Source organism: Amphiprion ocellaris, chromosome 21 (genome assembly GCF_022539595.1).
Source record: "Amphiprion ocellaris isolate individual 3 ecotype Okinawa chromosome 21, ASM2253959v1, whole genome shotgun sequence".
Taxonomy (NCBI): domain Eukaryota; kingdom Metazoa; phylum Chordata; class Actinopteri; family Pomacentridae; genus Amphiprion; species Amphiprion ocellaris.
This window is the reverse complement of record NC_072786.1, coordinates 26,341,717-26,359,720: the sequence shown is the minus strand read 5'-3', so window position 1 is coordinate 26,359,720 and position 18,004 is coordinate 26,341,717. Positions and strand designations below refer to the sequence as shown.

The 18,004-nt window shown below is 35.9% G+C and overlaps 1 protein-coding gene across 3 annotated transcripts in view; it reads left to right on the top strand.

The window, feature by feature from the left end:
* LOC111581796 (plexin-B2-like) overlaps nt 1-18,004 on the top strand; it is a 272,748-nt gene that overhangs the window by 227,540 nt on the left and 27,204 nt on the right. For all 3 annotated transcript variants that reach the window (XM_055006285.1, XM_055006284.1, XM_055006283.1), the window contains 12 exons: nt 300-436; nt 526-708; nt 1,763-1,874; nt 5,853-6,062; nt 6,146-6,229; nt 9,239-9,334; nt 9,662-9,798; nt 9,886-9,986; nt 14,033-14,262; nt 15,793-15,974; nt 16,106-16,172; nt 17,271-17,417. In XM_055006285.1, the coding sequence (XP_054862260.1) occupies nt 300-436; nt 526-708; nt 1,763-1,874; nt 5,853-6,062; nt 6,146-6,229; nt 9,239-9,334; nt 9,662-9,798; nt 9,886-9,986; nt 14,033-14,262; nt 15,793-15,974; nt 16,106-16,172; nt 17,271-17,417 (1,686 nt within the window). The remainder of the gene's footprint in view (nt 1-299; nt 437-525; nt 709-1,762; nt 1,875-5,852; nt 6,063-6,145; nt 6,230-9,238; nt 9,335-9,661; nt 9,799-9,885; nt 9,987-14,032; nt 14,263-15,792; nt 15,975-16,105; nt 16,173-17,270; nt 17,418-18,004) is intronic.

Genomic DNA, 18,004 nt, shown 5'->3' with positions numbered 1-18,004 from the left:
TAACGAACCATCTGCTCTTTTTTGCATTTTGCGTGTTTTTCTAAATTCAAGATGAAAGTCAACCAAGAAGCACAGAAAGCATGATGACCACAGCCTAATAGTTATATTTAAGATGTTATGTTTGCTTTTCCAACATAATTACATAGAGGAAAAACACAAGATGTCAAGTGAGTAAATGGGTCCCATTGGAGCATTTTCCCTCCTCTTTATCGTTTTATATTTCACAGTGCTGGTTACGCTTCAGGGTGAGTCGAAACAAGCAGCATTTTAAGTACTAATTCATCATGTTTTCTGTCCAGGACCCCAAACCGACCACCGTCCAGCCAGCCAAGGGTCCAGCAGCCGGAGGAACCGTGATCACCATCGGTGGAGAAAACCTGGACACGGCGACTAAAGACGATGTCACCGTCTCAGTGGGGGGATTTCCCTGCGAAGTGTAAGCGACATATACTCAGACAGTTGACTTTATTAGAGACAGCTGGACACTAAAAGTCTGTATTCATGGTCTTCTTATCTACTCTATAGCCTGTCGTTTGGCAAAGAGATCACCTGTAAGACCGGCAGGTATCGAGGGCAGAAGGTTCCCTCAGATCAGCTAACGGTGACGGTGAAATACGGGAAAAACACCACCAAGGACGTCCCAGCAGCGTACCAGTACTCTGAAAACCCCAAGATCACAGATTACTACCCCAAAGCCAGCTTCGTATGGTGAGTATACCAGTCTGGTGGTGAAGTCAGGGAGATAAAAGAGAAAGTTTACTGGAATAGTTTGCTGAGAGATACTCAGACTGAATTCAAGGGTGTTTGAGTGTCGTAGTGAATGATTCATTTAGTAACTGTCTCAGTTTTAGTCCATTATATGCAAATGGTCCACACGCTAGCTTTAAAGTTAACCGTCCTTTTAATGTGTTTATGCACAAAGTTAAACAAAACCTCAATTATATGCATAAATCCAAAATTAAAAGTAGAAGCACAATGAGAGTCTGCACTAGGGATGTCCCAGTCCAATAGATTTTTCCTACATAATACACACTAAAAGTACATTAAAGTTATTAAAATCAATCTGGTATTTATGCTTGACAACTAAATAGCTCTTCAATGCATTAGGAAAAAACTGCATTTTTGCATCAAAGCTGTTCATTAATGTTCTGTTGGTGTTCAAGAAGCTTGTTGTAAAGTTCCAGTAGGACACTGTCTAAATGTAGTATTACAGGGTAAATGTAGTATTACAGACTAAATGTAGTATTAGAGGGTAAATGTAGTATTAGAGGGTAAATGTAGTGTTAGTGGGTAAATGTAGTGTTAGAGGGTGAATGTAGTATTAGAGGGTAAATGAAATGTTAGATGGTAAATGTAGTATTAGAGGGTAAATGTAGTGTTAGAGGGTAAATGTAGTATCAGAGGGTAAATATAGTATTAGAGTGTAAATATAGTATTAGAGGGTAAATGTAGTATTAGAAGGTAAATGTAGTGTTAGAGGGTAAATGTAGTGTTAGAACGCAAATGTAGTGTTAGAGGGTAAATGTAGTGTTAGAGGGTAAATGTAGTATTAGAGGGTAAATGTAGTGTTAGAGCATAAATGTAGTATTAGAGGGTAAATGTAGTGTTAGATGATAAATGTAGCGTCACGAATCAATATTTGCTGATAATCAAACTTCCTTTATAACATCCCGAAACTATCCAATGCAAAAAATAAATGAATTATATAAACAATTTGTGAGCAAATGTAGTAATTTCCGCCTTTTCGTGCTCATTTGTGTAGCGGTGGTCGGAGGATTGTGGTGGTGGGAAATGGGTTTGATCTGATCCAGACTGCCACGATGAAGGTGCTGCCCTCTGCTGACGAGTTTTCACAGAACACTGCACCTGTAGAGGTAAGAACGGAGTTGTATTTACTCATGTTGGCCAACATTAAACTATTAACAGGGACACACAGCAAGTAAGTCATTAAAATATAGGATGAAGAGTTGTCGCTGGTTTTATCAAGACTTTGACTGCTACTCCCAGACTCTGTTCATACTAACTGGACCCCTTTCACTAATATATGTGAGCAACTCAAGAGCAACATTTTAACCAGACATTAGCGACACACTCAGATATCCTTTATTTATCCAATCACAGTTTAAGGAATGTCACTGTAGTCAAATAAGTGCTCTCTGGAAGTTTTCAAAATTAATGTTAGTGACATGTTTTTGTTAATATTTTTAGTAATGACTTGGATTTATCAGATAAAACTTGCGAGGTCTGCACAACCCGGAGCACCAATACTCTGCTCCCAGTGCTCCTGCAACACTTGGAAGTTTTGTTCTGTAAGTGCAGCAGCCAGCATCCATGGCAAACGCTGGATCTTATATGTGAATATTGCAACCTTTTCACTTGAATTTCATTTTGGGGAAATGGAAAAAGCTGAATCTGGGTAAGCGACGGTTGGGTCGTCGTGGCCAAAAAACTCACACACGTTGTGATTAGATACTGGTCGTTTGCGCCGAATGTTTTCCTTCAGTGGTTCTTCCACTGTAAATACTGCGGTTTGGTCTCCAGTTTGTAGTCGTAAACCCAGGCTTTGTCATTAGGGCTGATTCTCAGCATGAAATTTGAATCAGTTTGACACACAATTTGATGTTTTCTCTGTAAAAGTTATGTCCATGGTGAAATCACAAATGATTCTAAATGTGGCAGGAGCACTGGGAGCAGTGCATCGCTGCACAACAAGACTGTGTTTGAATCAGGTTTTTGCTTTTGATAGGTGCAGTTTTTGAAAGAATACTATAATGCTCTCTTTGTCAATTTGTACATTTCAAAACATCTCAAATGAACTAAAGTAATTATTAAAAAAACATCAAGAAGCAACAAACTTGCCCTCCTGTTAAGAATCATCAGGAGAAAAACAACCATCATTATCCAGAAAAGATAAAGATTAAAATGTTTAAGATTGAATTTGATACCTTTTATACTGACAGAAATGTTGAGTTTTACATAACAAAGCATGGTCTTTTAAAAAAAAAAAAAAAGCTAATGTCACCAGATTACGTGTTTTTTATTCAAATAAAACAAACATGCTTTGACATTTTAAATCTGTACATTAAAAGTTCACCCTTAAATGGGTTGACATTTATTAAAAAATGTACTTTTCTGTGGCCCAACATGAACAAATAACTGTTAAAAATGGTCAAGTATTCAGTTTTTTTTTTTTGGTTTATCTTCATATTTTCTTAAATTTCAGACAGAAAATATTTGCTTTGTGCTTTTTTGGTGTCTCATCACCGTGTTTATAGGCTGCAAGACTTGTACAGATCAATCTAGCTACATAGAATATTTGTAATAAATGCACATTGTCAGCTCGGTGTACTGTACATGAGTCTGCAGCTGCAACCGCCACAAAAGCCTTAAGCAGAGCGGCGCCTCTATTTCACTGCCGAGTAGCTCTGAGTAACAGAGTCTCTGAGGAAAAGACTGGCTGCAGGGGAGACGAGGTGAAGTCGATTCATCGGCTTCATCAAACGCCGCCGTCTGAACCTGGAAGAAACAGGAGAGACTCAGTGGGAGGCAGAAAAAGACTGAGAGACGAGGAAATGTGAAGTAAAAAGTTACACCTGCACTGGAAATCTGGAGTGAAATCCTGCAAACAAGCTGTTTGTAGGTTTAAATGTAAAAAAAATGCATTTAAACATTTAATGAGTGAAATTTTGTCCACTTGTTTGCAGCAGAATATTTACGGCTTGTTTGTGCTCATATTTGACATCATTTCGGAGGCAAATATGTAGTTTTACTTCAAGGCAAGACTCAATTATTTTAAAATTTTGAGATGTTTTACGTGGATAACTGTGTTTTTCACACTAGTGGAAAGAAATTGTCCGAAATGTACGTTAAGGTGTTTAAAAATGCAAATATGCACTTTTCCTTCAAGGCTAGGCTGTTGTTGTTCTGAGAATTTGGAATATCTTGCTTATGAAAATCGTCTCTGCGACTAACTAAAAGAAAACATCCAAACTACACATTAAGGTGTTTATTTTACTATTTCGTCTTTTAGACTTTTATGCAAATGCCAGCTTATTTAATATCATAATACCTCAGTTGCATGTTTAAAATTAAAAACTCAGAAAGCTTGTAATTAAAACAATAAGCAATTTATCCTAAACGACTAAAACTTGTCCAAAATCATTCAAAACTTGTCTAAAATTTACAAACACATGTCCAAGATTAAGCAAAAGTAGTGCAAAATACACTAAACTTGTCCAAAATGATTCAAAACTTCACCATAGTAACGCAGTTTGTCCCAAATTATTTGAAATGACTAGTCCAAAATGCATCGTAGTGTGTCCAAAATCTGTCTACAATTACTCATTTCCATGGAGGGCTTGGTTCATATATCGTTCATAGCCTGATTTATAGCATTTTTTCACCCTGAAAACATAGAAAAAGTGATTTTTTTTTTCTCGTTGTTGACAGTGTTTTCTGATTTACCGAAGGATGAAATGAGATCTCCAACATTTCCTCTGTAAAAACCTTTGCCAGAAACATGAAACAGAATTCTGAACCAGTGTTTAGGTTTGTGTTGGTGAAAATTATGCAAAATCGTGCATTTTTACATAGATTATGTCCCATTTGTTCGTTTTGTGAACTTGTGGGCAGCAAAAATAGGTTTGCTTGTGTACTTGAGTATTTCTTGCCACATTTCAAAGGCAAATATTGTTCTTTGACTTCACTCCATTATTTAACAGGTATGTAGTAGTTGCTAGCTACATCATAAATCAGGATTTTAATGAAAGATTCTCTCTTTAACCTTTAGCCAGATCTAAATTCACCACTAGAGTAAATCAAATTGTATGTAAATTAACAATTAGAGGTGCAGTATTCTTGTTTTTAATGATATCACACATTAGTGCATATTATAGTATGTTGGTGCATGTGGGTCCCTCCCATTGAAACTGTTGGCCCTGCCTGTACTTTAAGATTAATTGGTTGTTTTTATTGAACTGTCTTTAATAGTTTAAACTAAAGGTCCATTTAATACCAGGTTTCAGTGCTCATTCCTAGTTATTTATGTAAATTTTTGTGTACTTGCTTCATTTTAGCCTTAGCGGGAGAGTTTTGACTTCGGTTTTTCAAACTCTCAAGATGATTTCAGCCTTAATCTCTTATTTGCATACTATTCTTTCTGTATTACCAATTTAATAATATGTTTTGGGCCACTTGGGGGCAGCAGAAACAAGGTGTGATCTCAACATTAACATATAGTTGCCTTCTGAATTGATATTTATGAACTTGTTAGCAAAAAGTTGCTCATTTATACATCTAGCACACGCTGTTGTTCACTTGAAATTGCATTTGATGGGTCTTTGAGCTCCGTTTTGGTCTCCAGCAGTGAAATATTTGGTGCTTTCGCTGCTAAATTCTTCAATGTGTTGAAAATCAATAGAATTAAAGTGATATAGATATAAAAAGTGATATTTAAGTCACTTAAAAGCAATGTTTTTGATGGCTCTTTGAGCTCCGTTTTTGGTTTTCCATCGGCTACCAAGTGCAGTGCTTTAGCTGCTAAATTCTTCAGGTTTGTTGACCAGATATTGAAAATAAACTTTAATTTCCTAACTTTAATTTAAGTGATATAAATATAAAAATCTATTTTAAAATGTGTTTTAAGGGTTTTTTTTGCATTTGAAGACACCAAATTATAGCATAATTAGATCTTGACAGAATATAAGAAGTTTTAATCAGGTGTAGCAAACAATATTTTGACATTAAGCATTGAAACTTATAACCAAACTAAAAAACATTGTACCACAGCTGGTTTATCTTATTCTTCAGCCTTTCTCAGATTAAATTCCCTCATTTTCTCTTGTCTCTTTCAGTTCGTCCAGACAGCTCTGACTAAAAACGACACCCACCTCCAGTTTTACTCTCCGCCAGTGAACTGCTGCCTTGACAGCCAGTCTTTAAGAATCGTCCTGCAGCTGGACAACGTGATGGAGGAGCTGAAGAGCTTCGACTACCATCCAGACCCGACCTTCAACAAGCTGGCCAAGAACATCATTACCGAGACCAGCATCATCATCGTCACCGTGAGGACAGACGCTTCAATTTACCCCTAACGTTGCTCTTTATTTCTTCTTCTTTCTGCTGATTCATTCTGTTTTTCTTGCAGGGTCGAGGTTTCTCCAAAGCGATGACGGCCAAAGAGGCTCAGGCGTTTGTTGGAGATGCTTCCTGTCACGTTAACATCCTGCAGGTAAAATAATTAACTCACCTGTAAGAGGAAGAAGTAAAGCTGCAGGAGTTTATAAAGGCTAATTGAAAGAAAACATCCAAAATACACATTTTACTATTTCAGAGGCAAATATGTAGTTATACTGCAAGGAAAGACTCAGTTATTTGTTAACATCGTCTCCCAGACTAACGGAAAGAAAACATCCAAAATACACTTTTAGGGGTTTTTTTTTGTCTTTTAGGCTTTTTTGCAAATTAGATCATATTTTACATGTGTAAACCTAAAAACTCTGAAAACTTGTACAAATAAAGAAATGTAGTCAAAATTACTAAAGTTTGTCTAAAATTAACAAAGACATGTCCAGGGTTAAGCAAAAGTAGTCCAAAATAACATAAACATGTCCATTATTATTAAAAATGTCTAAAATGACTCATAACCTGTCTAAAATAATGTAATATTTGTCCAAAATGATTTAAAATTATTAGTCCAAAGCATTAAAGTGTGTCCAAAATGGCACTAGTTTTGTCAAAAATGACTCAAAATTGATCTAAAATGACTAAAATCTGTCCAAAATCATTCAAAACTTTTCTAAAATTAATTAAAACGTGTCAAGGATTAAGCGAAGTGCAAAATAACATAAACTTTTCAAAATTATTGAAAATGTCCAAAATTACTCCAAGTCTGTCCAAAATATTGAAATATTTGTCCAAAATTCATCAAAGTGTATCCAAAATGACACAAATATTGTCAAAAATGTCTTAAACTTGTCCAAAATGATTCAAAACTTGACCAAAGTAATGCAATTCGTCCAAAATTATTTTAAATTATTAGTCGAAAATAAAAGCGGATCCAAAATGATATAAATCTTGTCAAAAACTACTCAAAATTTGTGTAAAATTACTAAAACTTGTCCAAAATCATTCAAAACTCATCTACAACTAACGAAAACATGTCCAGGGTTAAGCAAAAGTAGTGCAAAATACACTAAACTTGTCCAAAATGATTCAAAATGTTTGTTGTCACGTGAACTTACTGCAGGTACAATCAGTAATAAAGCAGCAGGAGTTTCTAAAGGCTTTATATGATAGATTTAAACTGTAAACATGAAACTGACATCAAACAGTCACTAAACCTGCAGCTTCCTGCCTTAGAACGAACTGAACAGCTGATCTCTGCTCTGAGAATAAAGAAATGAGATAAACGAAGGCAGCGACTCTGAACAACTGGGCTGCACAGATGTTTTCTGACAAAACAGAAACCTTGAGAGTCTTCAAGTGAACCTGAAAATATGTTTCCTCCAGCATTTAAATGCAGCACAGACTTCAGGGGAGCTCTTTCACTGTTTAATGATGAGAACATTTAGAAAGTGCCTGATTTAGCTTTTGTCCTTATTACTACAGTCTGAATCTAGAGCCTCTCTGCAGGTTGTCACAAACACAGCACCCCCATAGCGAAGCATGGTGGTGGCAGCATCATAATGCAGATTATATTATATTTCTATAAACAATATCAATTAATTTGAAATATATAATGTAAAATAAGTGCATATTTACCCTATTTTAAGTGACTCATCTTTCTACTTTGTGTAGTCTGTTTTCACATTGACATTAAAGAGTCTTTTTTATAAAATTTCTGTCAAAAAATCAAATTAAATCAACCAATTTAAAAGCAATAAAAGAAGAAAAACTTGCAAGAAGGTTGATCACCTTTTATTCTTTTATAGGCATTAATATGAACCATAACTACATAGCTGTGGACACTGAAAGAAACAGTTTATTTCGACAAAAATAGTAATTTCTTTATTGCCGATGTAAAATATGTACAGTATGAAATATTTTTCCTCCATCAAGGAACGCCGGAGTTATGTGACGATCGGCGTCTGTCTGTCTGTCTGTCTGTCTGTCTGTCTGTCTGTCTGTCTGTCTGTCTGTCTGTCTGTCTGTCTGTCTGTTAGCAACATTACTCAAAAATGGACCAACAGATTTGGATGAAATTTTCAGTGAAGGTCAGAAATGACTCAGGAACCAGTTACTTAGATTTTGGCAGTGATGCAGCTTATAGTCTGGATCCATGGATTTGTTAAAGATTTCTGTATCATTGCCAGATAGCTGCACTGCGTCACTGTAACCATGACAACAAGTGAACACTACATCAGCTGCCTGTGGATGATCACATGATTGTGATCCAACTATAAATTGGACTAATCAGGACTTATCCATCAGAAATGATACAGCTGAGCAGAAGTACTGCTCTCTGAGTGCTTCTCTTGTTATTTCTGTTTTAAGCCTTTTATAGAGTTGCATCTGCTGTTTCTGAACAGCTGCATAAAGAAGGTCTTTTTTGTAGCTTTTCAATTGAAAATCAAATTCTGTTTTTCTTCCTTTACATTTTGTCTCTAAAAACATGGTCAGAATTGACAGATGCTTCTAATAGATCAGTTGATTTTGTGGTAGAAAACACCTTTGATTGCACTTTTGACTTGATTGTCTTTGATATTTTTTTTGTAAAATTCAAATTTTGCAAGTAATTTGCATTTTTTTTAAAAATAGCATTTTACAGGATTTGGACCAATTGCAGCGACTACATTTAACCTATTAGGGTCAGACTTTAGCTGATTTGGCAGAATAATCAAACTAATTCATATTATTTTGTTAATTTTTCATTTTTTAAATTTATGTTTTTAATAATCCAGCATGAATGCTTCCCATGTTTAATTGTAAATAAGTTAGTAAATCATGTAAATCTGCAGTTTGTTTTCTTTAAAGTGTGCTTGTACTTGCAGCAGCACTGATAATGTATAAGATTCTGACTGTAAAATAAGTGTTTTTCCATCTAAAAAATAAAAATAATATTTATCTGACAGTAGACAGCTTCAGGGTGTTACCTGTGATATTAGATTTTGAGTTGAAGCCGTGAAGGTTAGAAGCATTTTTTGTTAAATATTAACTTTCCTCTGCTGTGTACTGATCATTAATAAATTAAATGTGTTCAGTTTCACCTCTTTTAATTCCTCTTCTGTCGACTCTACAGGACGATAAGTTGATCCTGGAGGCTCCGTCGTCTCAGCCGAGGTCCAGATCCAAACGGCAGCGACGAGACACGACCACCGACCTGCTGGAGCTCGTGGTAAAAACACTCAGAAGTTATTAAATCTCATTGATTTTATATATATTTCACATTCTAAACATCCTGAGATGACCAAAGTGATGCATGTGTTAACGGATAGGCAGCACTAATCTAACCTCTATTGCAGAAACAAATCCTGCCTTTAGTAAGAGATTTAAAGGAGATATTTTCAGCTTAAATCTGGATTTTGACTCTGGATATGTGTTTAAATGGTGCATTTTATTTCTGAACTACTTCTCAACACACTTGAGTGGTGTTGAAGGTAAATAAACTGACAGAGGAGACCTTCGTGAACTCAGACATTCAGGAGGATTCTTGTCCCTCCAGGTGAAGTTCGGTCACGGCGAGTGGATGGTCGGTTCGGTTTACTACGCCAGAAAAGACGACATTCCTCTGGCCATCATCATCCCAGCGGTTATCGTACCGATGCTGCTCTTCATCGCCATCTCCGTCTACTGCTACAGGTTGGACTCAAAGAAGTTATACATGAACGCACAGACGCATGTGTTTGTACATCAGAATATTTACAGATTTTTACGGTTTGCTAACAGGAGGAAGAGTCAGCAGGCGGAACGAGAATACGAGAAGGTGAAACACCAGCTGGAGAATCTGGAGGAGAGCGTCCGAGATCGCTGCAAGAAGGAATTCACAGGTAAAGAAGGTCTCATAGATCTAGTCGGTGGACGGAAAAAGGAGCCTTGGTGTCGGTTTGGGGCAGATCAAAGGAAATCAGTGTAGAGAGTTTGGAACAGTAGTTTAAAATCCTGATGAAACACATCTAAGCTTTTGAAGTCCAGAGGTTTATAAATTATTTCTAATGATTTAATTCTTCTTTGAAATGACGCTGCACACAGATTCACAAAGGTGATTTCCACAAACTAAATGTACAGATGAGGACAGGACCTAAAGGAGACGATATGAAAGGAGTGAAGTTGATCCACAGGAGAATAAATCATACATTTCCATGATTAATTAATGCAGAAAAGACACAGATTAATGCAAAAAAACTCACCAGAATGCAGGAAATTAAGTGTTTGATGCAAATAAAACACCCAGTTCCCTGTTTGATGTGTCCTCCTATTATGTTCAAACTAAATCTATGCCGATGCACAGAAGAATCTCGTTTCTCATCTTCTAAGACTGCACAGATTTGTGTACAAGAATAAGAACAGAGGCGACATTTGGGCATCAGTCAAAGTAGAATCCTAGCGGACATCTGCCAGTCTTATATTTTCCACATCTGCTGTGTGCATCTGCCAGTGTTTCCTCACATCTATCAGTCACAACTCCATTCATCCCAATGAAGAACCTCTTTGATCTTATGTGTTTGCAAAACTACCATTTTTCCTAAATTTGCCTCAACTAAGCTGAAAAATGTAAACTTTTGCAGAGGTTTTTGGAGAAACCAAACAATGTGCACCAACTTCTGGCATTCGTTAAAGAAAATATATTATGCCATAAAACTTGATTCTTTTCCAGTAGAGGATTCCTGGTGATGTCTTTTCTAGCATCGCTACCAAATCAAAACTTTTATTTTACACAGGAAATATAAAAATATAATGGACAGATTGTCATTAAATTCACTTTTTCCACACATTGACCTGCGATAATTGATTTTAACCAAGAAATCCAGTCAAACTGGGACGAAATATTTCCCCAAATTGGTTCCACATGTGCCACATTTTAGTGGCTGTAATAATTGTTCCATAAAACTGGACTTTTTCCATCCGTCTGTGATGAATAGCTTTTCTTTTGCAATGAACAGTAGGGGGTGTAGTCCTTGTATTATGCAGATTAACTGATAAGAAGCTAAAATTACGTGGAAACAAGATATTAGCTTTAGCTTAGCATGCATGTCTAAGATTTAAAGACCCCCTCTGCCATAATAGATCTAGTTTTTTACCTTGTTAATATCTTTCTTTTAGGTGTTTGTATGTGTTTTATTCATGTAGAAAATTAAAAGTAAGTGACATAACCGTGAATTTCCACCTTAAAACTGTAGCGTACTGATGAAAATCTCAAAAAATTAGGGGTTTCGTACGTAACAGATCTAAACAGCCAATTGTGTCTAGTTGCAAGGTGGAGTTTTCTGTATCATTATTCCTATTTGGATTTCCAGTTCGGACATGTATAGCTCAGTTACTATTATTATTAGATTAATTGTGTAATGTAGAGTAATTTTCTAACCTGTTAGGGGAGTTGTAGGTAAGCTGGTGTGCTCAAGCTGCAATGAATGTGGATAAGAAGTGTTGGGAAATTCATAGATCTAAACATTTTAGAAAACGGAATGCTGTAGGGTTACATCTGAGACATTTTAAGGCAGGAAGTGTAAAAAACTCATGGATGAGTTTTAAGGGTTAAATCGATGACAGACTTTAAGTTCCTTTAGAAGCTTCTCCTTAACTGTCCACCATATTTCCTTATTTCTACATTGAGCCTGGTTCTGCATAAGTCCATCCTAAACTTCAGCTCCATGTTTAAGTTTTAAATGTTTAACAGAAAGTGAAAGATGCACACTCTCCTCAAACACTGCAATAAAAACAGATGATTAAGTAATTTAAAGTGTCGACGTCTACGTCCGTCCCAACAGCTAACTCATCCGGTAAACTCGGAGCTGATTGAGGCCAACGTGAAGCTTTCCGCTGTCCGATCCGAGCAGCAGATTCAGCAGAAACTCCAGAAATTCACTCAGCATCTTGTCACGTTCTGCGTTTCTCAATTAGAGAACGCTGCCGCTTTGACAGTTCATCTCCATACTGTGAACCTGAGCCAACGCGATTCAGCAGAACGGCCAGGAGTCCAACTAAGACGTCAGAAAACTCCCCTCCGGGTTCTCCTCAGTGAACTCGGTGGACTGAATCTGACAGCTCTGTTATTGAACTGACACTCAGATGGAGAATATTCAGTCAGAGATCCTGAACCCTCCTTGTAAATATTTATGAAGACACAAGAATCAAAAGCACAGATTCTAAAAAATCATGGAAATCCTGCTTCATGGTAAATTCATGAGCTTTGAGCCTCTTAGTAGAACAACATATGTCCCGGTACGGTGGAATTTTACAAAGAAAATATGTTAAAAAAAACAGATAAAACATATAGATTTAACTAAAACACAGTAAATGCAAGTAGAGCTGAAAGAATTACAGGATTGATCAGAGTTTAATTGACTGTTAATAAGTATTGTTCATGTAGAAATACCAAATATTTCAATGTTTCAGCTTCTTCATTTAAAAGTTTGAATAATAAAGGAGCCATTTTTCTGTACTTTTAATCAGTTTCATTCAGAGATGTGAAATATTTTGATGTTTGGACTTTTTAAATGTGATTATTAGCTGATTTTCATTTTAACTGCCTCAGTTATTTTTAGTTTTTTTGCTATGATTTTGAAGTTTGAATGATCGCCGTCTTCTTCAACTATTCTAGTGTTTCAGCTTCTTAAATGTGCAGATTTTCTGATTTTCCTTTTAACTGCTTCAATTAGTATAAATTATTTGCAATCGTTTTTTAATTTGACTAATACATAGACAATTTTCTGCACCATTTAATCATTTTTTATTTAGAAATACCAAATATTTCATTGTTTCAGCTTCTGAAATGTGAAAATTGGTGAAGTTTCCTTTGAACAATTTGTTATTTTATTTTTATTACAATTATTTTGAAGTTTAAAACAACAAAGGTGCCCTTTTTCATACTTTAAATAATTGTTTCAATAAGAAATACCACATATTTCAATGTTACAGCTTCCTACATGTAAAGATTTGCTGAATTTTCCTTTAAACTCTTTCAGTTATTTTATTTGTGATCATTTTTTAAATCTGGATGCCATAGTTGCCATTCTTTTCTGTACTTAAATACTTAAGATTCACGTTTCTAATTTCCATACCTTTACTTAAATAATTGTATAAATGCATGCCTTTTGCTTCATTTTTGTACTTTTGTGAAGTTAGAAGTCCTGAATATTTGCTCCACTACTTTCCACCGTCCATTTTCCTCCTAAAATAGCCAGTAGTTCGCTCACTAGCTAATTAAGCTAACCTTATCTCTATCAGTTGGTTAAAGAAAATCATTTTCTCATTCATTTTAGGACAAGAAACATGTCAAAACAGTCTTTAATTGTTGAAAATGCCATATCAGGCTAAAAAAATTAGACTAAAGCTACCAGGTCCACACCGAAGTATAGCATCGTCGCTAGGAGATTGTTGTGTCATAGGAAGACATTACTGCTCATTTGAAGTATGATAAGGAATTATTTAGACTATTGTTTTATTTATATATTTAATTGTGTGTTTCACTTTGAAGAAGAAAAGGAGCACAAACATCCTCAGAAACCAGGATCGAGGCGCTAACGTTAGCTTAAACTCTCGTAGGAACAGCTTCTATTCAGTTAAAGTGTGTGTTTGTTGTAATTTAGCTTTATCTTGCAAAGTAATATAGAATTAGTTAGTCATATTCCACATCTTGACTTAAGTTGTTACTATATGTTTTAAATAGTAATAACTAAAAGTATGTTAGCTTGTTAGCAGGAGATGCTAACACCAATGACAAACGCAGAGTTAAATTCATTGTTTGTACGTTTGTGTTTGTGGAAAGATTTCAAAAGTCGCCGCCTTCTTAACTCTTGATATACAGTTTGTGTGTTTTACTTTTACTCTCTTGTTAAGTTGCATTAAGTTCTAATTTTTCCTGTCTTTCCGTCAGATCTGATGATTGAGATGGAGGACCACACCAGCGACCTGAGCGAAGGCCGGATCCCCTTCCTGGACTACAAAACCTACACCGACCGCAACTTCTTCCTGCCCTCCATAGACGGCGCCAAGGACCCCATGATCACGGGAAGAATACAAATCCCAGAAGTCCGCAGGGCCACTGTGGCTCAGGCCCTGAACCAGTTCTCCAACCTGCTCAACAGCAAAACCTTCCTCATCAATGTGGGTTTTCTCCTCTTCGCTCCCATTTGTCCTTATTTCTTCCTTATTTTTGCACCTGTCTCTTTGTCAGACAGTCAGAATTTCTGGCATTTCTCAGAGAAATGCTGATATTTTGCTGTAAACATGATATTTTGTCCCAGCAGATAAACACTGCTGACGTTGTTGATCTGCTATCACCCCAAAACTTCTTTATTATGATCAAGAAATATCAAAATCTAAGGAACAGATGGTCAATAACAATGTACTGGAGGATATTTTCATGTGGAAAACATGCAGTAAATTCAAATCAGGACTTAGAAGACGTTAATAAAGAGACGACACCAATGCAGGCAACAGCAGCAATAAAACAATATAAATAATAATAAAAACGCATAGAAACTCTTAATGAAATATTCAGTTCGTCAGCTCCAAAGGTTTATTTACAGAACTGATAGAAAGTCCACCAGCAACACCAATAAAACAGTCATTTCCTCACCAATTCATTATTTCTAGATCAAATTTGATCAAAGATATATATATATATATATATATATATATATATATATATATATATTGCCTCAGATATAATCACCAGAGAATTCAGCTTTTTTAATATAATACTGATGTAGTTTTCTATACAAAAAACTAAGATTCATGAATACATAGTTAAAAAACAAAAAACTGTAATAATAAAGGAGGCTTTTTGTAATAAAAGACAAGTTGGTTTCAGTCTAAATTAGACTTTAAATATTCAATAATACATACTTTTAATCATATAGATCTGTTTTTATATTGCGCTTTTTGAACCAAAGATATAAGTTGCAACTAACAAGCGCTCCTGTTACTGATCAATCTGATTAATATTCAAATTAATGAACTCAAACAACACTTTTGCAAAATGTTAAAGAAAAAAATGCAGAAAAATTTGTCAAAAACAGAAGAAAACTTCCGGACTACCTGCAAAATTTGCAAAATTTCAGCTTCTACTGAAAAAAAACATCAAACATCATCTTTTTAGAAAATTTTCACACAGTTTTGTCCACGATTTTTAATTACCTTTGACCACTTTTTACCATCTTTTGCTTCAACACTGATGCAAATTGGTTTCCACATGCAGGAATTTAATTTGGTAATTTGGTGCACAACAGCAAAGCAGAGAATTTCACAAGAAAGATAAAATATTTTAAAATTAAATCAAGTGTTAAAAGTCAGATAAACAACAGATTTAGGTAATAAAAGTTATAGAAATATCCACAGTTTGCAGGAATGTGTAACTTTACAGAGTATATGATGTGAACAACTCGAGATATGCAGAGAATAGTAATAATCATATGTATAGGGATGAAAATGCACAAATTTGCAAACTCTTTTCTGCCTTGAGTTTTATCTTGAAGTAAAGCAGCTCTGGTAATTTAGTTAATTTTGAGGTTTAATATTCAAACATTAACTTTTCAGGTAATAGATTACAGTCTGTGTTTGGAGGCAAAAGCTAGAAATGTGTCCTATTTCTGTGGTCAAACTGGTGTTGTGATTTGTTTAATGAATCTTTAGTTCATCCGGACGCTGGAGAGTCGGCCGGACTTCAACGCTCGCTCTCGCGGTTATTTCGCCTCCCTCCTGACGGTGGCGCTGCACGGGAAGCTGGAGTATTACACCGACATCATGAGGACGCTGCTGCTGGAGCTGATGGACGAACACGTGCAGAACAAGAACCCCAAACTGATGCTGAGGAGGTACAAGTCCCCTCACAGCTCTTCATTTTTTCATCCTGTCAGTCCATCTGTGCCTTTTTTTGATCGTTAAAGTGACAGAAAAGCAACTCCTGCTGGATCTGACATTTGTATTTCTTGTGTTTTTTTTGTAGGTCGGAGACGGTGGTGGAGAGGATGCTTTGTAATTGGATGTCCATCTGTCTCTACCAGTTCCTGCGGGTAACACACTTCCTCTCGCTTATTCTGTTTTATTTCCCGTCCTTTGATTTGTTTTTACATCTCTTCAATCGGTTCTTCTCGTCGTTTCTTCAGTTATAATTGACTCTAAGAAACTTTACTTGTCAAAACCTGCACTTGAACCTGTGTGGTTTTTTGTTTTGTTTGGACCAATTTGGGATTTTTTTCCTGACAGCAGCAGCTGGTATGTTTTGCTGCTGTTTCTATAATTTAACATCCTCCTCCAGACTCTTCGGCTGCAGAGCAAGTTTTCACTGTGGACATTTTCTCATGCTGTCATTCAGATCTGCGGCTGAATTCTGATCGACTTTAGTCCAAACTCAGTCCTGGAAGAGTTTAAAAGTTCAGGTTAAGACTGCAGGGCAACCAAACGCCATAAAATCAAACCCATGACTGATTATTTAGGTCAATATATAGAAGATAATGTGCCGTTATATATGTGGTTTCAGAAATATCTCATTTAACCGCATTTAAACACTTTAAATAGACAGAAAAAACTGCCCTCATGGTCTCTTATAGTCCCGGCAAACCTTTAAATTTACAATTCTGCTGCTAGTAAACAAGTTTGTTCACTTTTTGAAGCTAGAAAATGTCTTATGATAAAGATTCATCGCAATATGGAGGTGATATTATGGTGTTTTTGCAGGTGCAGGTTGTATTTTTTGGCTTCAAGTTGCAGTTTAGGACTTTTGAATATAAATGAACCTCCATTACATTGAAGGGAAACAAGGTCATCTTAGTTTTAGATCTGGTCTCTCTGGTGATATTTGTGTTGGTTCACCAATTTTCAATGCTTTTTACATCAACCAGTAATAACAAGGAACCAAAAATATGGAGGAAAAACATCCAAGAAAAGTTTCTTATGCTCTAGATAGAAACAAAACTCCAGAAACTGCAGCGTGAAAAGGAAATTTACCATAAATACATGTCAGAAATGTTTGTGCAGTTAAAAGTTCTGCTCTGTTGGTTTGAAAGTTGCTTGTATGTTTGAGAAAATATTGGATTTGTGTTAGTGTATTGTTAAGTTTGTCTTGTTCTGTCAAACTGATGTGTCTAAAATGTTGACTTTCTTGTTTTTAGGACACTGCTGGAGAACCTTTATACAAACTGTACAAGGCTTTGAAGCACCAGGTGGAAAAAGGTCCAGTGGACGCCAAGGTAAAGAAAGCCAAATACACCCTGAACGACACCGGACTGCTGGGAGACGACGTCGAGTACTCTGTGCTGGTTAGTATACACACAAACACTGCAGTTTTTATTAATATTTTCGGTGTTTAAATCTTTTTTAAAGTGTAAAAAAACCACAAGTTTTCAATGAGTTTTGCTGACTGTGTTAGTGTCAGAATGAAAGCAGTTCAGCTGTATTGAAATGCAGTTTAATGAGCAGGAGAAAATTTAACGGATGCCACAAAAAATGGTTGATTTCATCGTGACTATAGAACTTAATGTGATGTTTTAGCATCTGTAGCTTTAAATGCTGCTGCTGGCCCCGCCCCCTTCAGGAAGGAAACTCTCTGACACAAGCAAACACAAACGTGCTTCTAACTTTGTCTCTGAGGGTCGTTTGACACGTAAAGCTCAGTTTTTGTTAACTCAGACAACATTATAAAATCAGTACTTTAGCTCAGAATTTCTGAGTTTCAGTCAGTTTCATCCTCGTTCTGCTGTCTGACAGAAAATAGAAAAGTAAAATTACATATTATTAAATATTACAAAAACGAGACACAAAACGACAAAAGCGAGAAACAAAATGACAAAAAAAATTGACACAAAATAAAACAAAAAAGACACCAAAAAGTTACAAAGCGACAAAA